Below are 6,051 nucleotides of genomic sequence, written 5' to 3' on the forward strand. Positions count from 1 at the left end.
AAAAAATGCAGATGAGCTGAAGGCCACTGTCAAAGAAACCTGGGCTTCCATACCACCTCAGCAGTGCCACAAACTGATCACCTCCATGCCACGCCGAATTGAGGCAGTAATTAAAGCAAAAGGAGCCCCTACCAAGTATTGAGTACATGTACAGTAAATGAACATACTTTCCAGAAGGCCAACAATTCACTAAAAATGTTTTTTTTTATTGGTCTTATGAAGTATTCTAATTTGTTGAGATAGTGAATTGTTGGGTTTTTGTTAAATGTGAGCCAAAATCATCACAATTAAAAGAACCAAAGACTTAAACTACTTCAGTCTGTGTGCATTGAATTTATTTAATACACGAGTTTCACAATCACTAACTTTTCCATGACATTCTAATTTATTGAGATGCACCTGTAGTCCTGTGATAGTCCAGAAGTGACATAATCAAATAATTGGTTGCAACATCTATAGTTTTTTTTGGAAATACATAATTTTAGTAAACAGTCGAAGGTGGAAGAAGCTGGAGACGATGACAGTACAGTACTAATTTTTTTAATGTCAAATTTTAGACAACTGTTGCCACAACCAAATTCTGCAAAAAAAGCCTAAAACAGAACCCTGAGGGACTCCACAAACCAGGCTACCCACAGAGGGTGTGACTACCTATTTTAACTGAGAATTTTTTGTTAGTTAAAAAAATTTCAACCAATTTAGAATGGCAATTGTAATTTGCCTTTTTTCTATTTCCATTCAGGGCTTCTACATGTTTGCCTCAAAGAGCGGGTACTATGATTAAGCCAAGGCTCTGATCTGGATTTAGATTTATGAAGCTTGAGAGGCGTTTTGTGTGAATGATCACAAAAGTCATTCAATGATCACCTGCTTTTAATAACCATCTATTCACAAATGAACTCATTCAAAATACTGAAAATCGACACTCATCTATCACACGGGGTTACAAAACAATGTCATCTACAACAAAATCAAGTCAAAACAGTAGATGTGATTTATCATGCAGTAATGTTGTGATTTCAGCCTGTCTTGATTAACTGTATAACAATTAAAATAATACAGCAATGTCAAAATTTTGATAATCTATATTAATTTCATTGAAACAAGACTATTTTTAAATGAATACCTTTTAATTACTAAAATCATAATAGTTATTTCTTTTCAGCAGTTTGCATGGATCTCTGTTATCTCATAATTCTCTGTTGCATAGCATATAACCAAGTCAATTTCATTACTTTTTTCTGTATTGTTGACTGCATTCATCATGCTCAACCATTCAACTCTGCAAGTTATTGTAAGAACAAAAAAAATATGTAGTTACTTTCTGGGAAATATAAGTTAAAAGACAGTGAATAGCTAGTGAAAGCTTAATTTAGCCTAAATTTGAAATGTAGTTCCTGTAGCTGTATTTCTAGTAAATAGTAAACAATATTCTTATTTCTAAGATGAATTATATAATCAGCAAGTAATATTTCTATTTATATACTGGAGCTGCATGGACAAAGATAAATAACAGAGACTTAATAATGATGACTACAGTAAGAATTATTGAATAATTATTTCATGAAGGGTAGTTTCCTGACCCGGTAGAGAAAGAGAAACGGCTGCATCAAACCAGCCAAAGTAAAAAAAAAACATAACTAATAGACAAGAGTGTAGTAGTATTATTTGCCGAAATTCAGTCTCTAACTGACAAAATAACAAAAGGAACATAGAAGAGAAACATGGCCACAACAGTTATTAGAATGATTAGAAACGCTCTTCTCTTCGTGTGGTTTTCCTCCTCTCTCTCTCTCTCTCCTTCTCTCTCCTGGTCCTGACTGCATCACAGCTCTGAGAACAGCCACAAGACAAAACAACTGGATGCAGAGGTAGAGGGAGAACTGTGCCAAGGTTAAAATAAAATTCAAATCAATAAAAGAAAAGAAGAAAGATATAATATTGATCCCACAGTAGACCAAACTTGCCACACAGACAATAACAGAACAAATCACTCTATATCTGAGAGGTTTGAACTTCAGAAAGGTTACAGGATGAACAACTGCCATGTAACGCTCAACACACATCAGACACTGAAACAGAGGACGACCAGTGATGGCGTGTCCATCTAAAAAATATACAGCTACCCAGAGATTATTACATGTTGAGGTGAAAAAAGTTAAAAGAGATTCTATACAAAAGAAAATCTCGGAGACTGCAAGGTTAAGACTAAAGAACTCTGCCGCGAGTCCATTCCCGGTCCCTGACACTATAAGCCATATCACATAGGAGTTGATAGGAAAAAACAACAGAATGGTGATCATCTCTACCACAGACATCATTGGAAAACCAATTCCCACCTCAGTAACATTAAAAAAGAAGTAATGAGAGAAATTAGATCCATCAGTGGGGAAGACCTCACTGGAGATGTTCAGCTCTTCACTGTGTGCTGTCAAAATAACGTGATCTATGAAAGAGAGATACAATTGTAAGTCCACAAGAATAACATAATTAAAATTACTCTAAATAAATTATTATAAAGTTCTATTTTCAGTATATATCAGCATCAAGTGTTCTGACTATATTAAATTCTTTGGCCAAAACAAGCAACAATAACCAGGTCTTTACCTCTGTTTTGTTGTCTGTAAAGGATATCATGAGTCAAGTTATAAATAAATAAATATTATCAGAAAAAGTACTACAGTCTATAATCACTTATAACTGGACTTTCTGCCTTCCAAGCTGATGTGTTAATGGCATGAAACATGTGCCTTTAATATTTGGGATGCGTCCTGAAACCCTCATATGCAAATACTCTAAGTGACATAACCAAATAAATGTTCACAAATGTCCTTTAGGTTCATCTTAGAGACATGAAAGCAACATGTTATCAATTACATCCCTTCACACCCCTGAATAACCACCTGCTTTCAATAACCTTCCATTGAAAAACTCCCTGATTCAAAATACTGAAAACACATGCTCCTCTGTCACACAGATTTAGAAACATAAGCAATAAATCAACCTAAGACAACAGATGTGATTTACTATGGCAATTTTAACTATTAGATGCGTTTAATAAAGTATTATCTAACATATGATTAACCTAGCATGAAAACTAGTTGGTTATGAACTCTGTATCCCTCTAAACATGTTGATTTTGGTCTGACCTTCTGTACCTCAGAGGTCCTGACCTTCTTGACTGTACCAAACAATTAAAAATCACAAAATGTCACACAAATAACAACCAAACTTGCTGACATACTAGCGTCACACAGGACATTCTCTCCATATGTATTTGCAGAATGCTTGATGAGTGCTGTTTGTGACACAACAATACAACAATGCAAACTTACCTACCTATATATATGAATGTATGGGTGAAAGTTCAACATTACACAATCATGGTTGGTTCAGCATAATAACCTGAAATTGGGTTGAAATGTGAATTATGCATAAGAAAACCTTAAAGACCCTGTTCTAACTGTAAACTTTAAGTTATGCAAATAAGTTTCACACTAGAGGGGGCCGTACAGTGGGCACCGCTGACAACAACAGCCAATCACAATGGTAGATCCGAAAGGCGCCAGTTTGCAAATCCCTCCTACTCTCAAAGGACCGAAGACTCTCTCTGAAGGTTCTCTCTAAAACTCTCTAAACTGTCTGGAAGTAAAGGTGTTCTGCAAGACGTGAATTTTGGGAAGTTCGGAAACAGCAAAAATGACCGCAAGCTTATGCTCCCCATAAGCAAACCTTCTCTTCAGGGATCCTCCATCTTTGTGTACCAGACTGTCCAAATCTTCTACACAGACTTCAGAAACTTAATTTTCAAGGATCTTTCATCTGCGTGTTCCAGACAAGGACCTTCTCTTCACCAAACCAGCAGTAAAGCAAAAAACCCAATGCACATGAGTTTTTCTCCATTATGCACCAAACCAAAAATAATATTTAAAATAATATGGGGGAAAATGTAATTAGCCTGGTCACAGTAGTTATTAGACTGATGTAAAACACTCTTCTCTTCATCTGATTTTCCTCTTCTCCCTCTCTCTCCTGGTCCTGACTGCTTCAGAGCCCGGAGAACAGCCACAAGGCAAAACAACTGGATGAAGAGAAAGAGGGATAAAGGTGTCATGCTGAAATATAATACAAATAAACCTGCGACAAGAACAAAGTCATAATACTGATCCCACTGGAGACAAAACAAGCCATCCAGGCAATATCAGAGCAGATCATTCTATATCTGAGAGGTTTGCACTTCAGAAAGGTTACAGGATGAACCACTGCCAGGTAACGCTCAACACAGATCAGACACTGAAACAGAGGATGATGCTTAGTGAATAAAAAAAAAGCTATCCAAAGATTTTTATAATTATAGCTAAGACACAAGAGACATTCCATACAAAAGAGCATCTCACAGGCAGAGAGATTGAGAATGAAGAACTCTGCCGTGAGTCCATTGCCTGTTATAAGCCATATCTTATAGGAGTTGATAGGAAAACCCCAAAATTTGACCCATCAGTGTTGAAGATCTCACTGGAGATGTTCATCTCTTTTCTGTTTGCAGAAAAATTAAATGCAGAAACAAAAACAGAACTGTGATTTACGAATAAGTGTAACACCACACCAGCAGAGGGAGCCCTCGCCTGAGTACTGACTGTGTACCGCTCCCTCTGCTTCTACGTTGGGACTGTGCCATCGATTTACTTCCCAATGCAATGCCCCCAAAAGGTAAGATCTACCCTTTGTCCAGAAAAGAAACCCAAGTCATGGAAGAATATATTGAAGAGGCCCTTAACTCAGGATTCATCCAACCCTCCACGTCTCCAGTTGCAGCAGGTTTTTTCTTCGTTGAAAAGAAAGATGGAGGATTAAGGCCTTGTATTGATTATAGAGGACTTAACAATGTTACCGTGAAATTCCACTGCCCCCTTCCACTGGTTCCTTCAGCACTAGAACAGCTCCGGGAGGCTACCATTTACACCAAACTTGACCTACGGAGTGCATATAACCTGATCAGAATTAAAGAGGGCGATGAATGGAAAACTGCCTTCCTCACCACTAGGGGGCACTATGAATATCAGGTTATGCCGTATGGGCTTGCCAATGCTCCAGCCGTTTTCCAGTCATTCATTAACGAGATTTTCCGGGACCTTCTGAACCAGTACGTAATAGCCTACATTGACGACATCTTGATTTACTCTGAAGTCTGAAGATGAACATATCAACCATGTCAAGACCGTCCTCTCTCGACTACTAGCAAACCAATTGTAGCAAATACACTAAGTGACATTATATTTGCTTTAAAAGACCAGCTGTTTTATATAATAGTGTTATTACAAGATGGTAGACTTGTAAAAAATAAGCTTGAATCACTTCATCTTTACAGAAGAACAAGTTAACAATAATAATCAACATTTCAACAAAATGACAAAGCTCACAAAAATCATTAATGGTGTCACGGTTCTGTTTAGTTATTTTCATTATCATGGACTTTCAGTTCCCTTTCAAGGGAACTTCGAACTGCGTCCTCTAGGGGTCGCTATGGGGAACGCCTCGTCGTGACCCGTGTCTGAAGCATACATTCAAAAACACCAACAACACGTTGGCCGGCCTGACCGGTCTGGACCTTCACTCTGTGTTGTGTTGATAATTTAATGAGACCGGACAACAGAGATTCCATAGACCACTTTTTATTCTGAATGAATAAAAAGGAAAATTAATGAAAAAAAAAAGTCAATCCGTGGCCTTTCTCCACAATTTCAGCATTGACCTTTCCCCAGCCGCGCTTACCGCGAACTCACTTCATATTACAATTTTTAAATGAACTGCATATGATTAAATCAACAATGTAACATTTTTCTCAATATAAAACATTTTACATGAATTCAAAACAACAATATTAACAGAAACATGGATAGAAAACATACCTGAATGAATAAAAAGGAAAATGAATGAAAAAAAATTTCAGCATTGACCTGCGAGTCAAAACGGATCATTTTAGCCACGGAACTGACATACATGGTTAATAAACAAAAAAAATACATGCTTCATGTTACACAATCTCTATTA

At 37.0% G+C, this 6,051-nt stretch overlaps 1 protein-coding gene across 1 annotated transcript; it reads left to right on the forward strand.

Moving 5' to 3' along the window:
- Window positions 1-4,748: 4,748 nt before the first annotated feature.
- LOC107701922 (RNA-directed DNA polymerase homolog) lies at window positions 4,749-5,192 on the forward strand. Its single transcript, XM_016504076.1, has one exon. It carries the CDS (start codon window positions 4,749-4,751, stop codon window positions 5,190-5,192), a length of 444 nt encoding a protein of 147 aa, XP_016359562.1.
- The last annotated feature ends 859 nt before the right edge of the window (window positions 5,193-6,051 follow it).

Source organism: Sinocyclocheilus anshuiensis, unplaced genomic scaffold (assembly GCF_001515605.1).
Source record: "Sinocyclocheilus anshuiensis isolate Anshui unplaced genomic scaffold, SAMN03320099.WGS_v1.1 scaffold1184, whole genome shotgun sequence".
Taxonomy (NCBI): Eukaryota; Metazoa; Chordata; class Actinopteri; order Cypriniformes; family Cyprinidae; genus Sinocyclocheilus; species Sinocyclocheilus anshuiensis.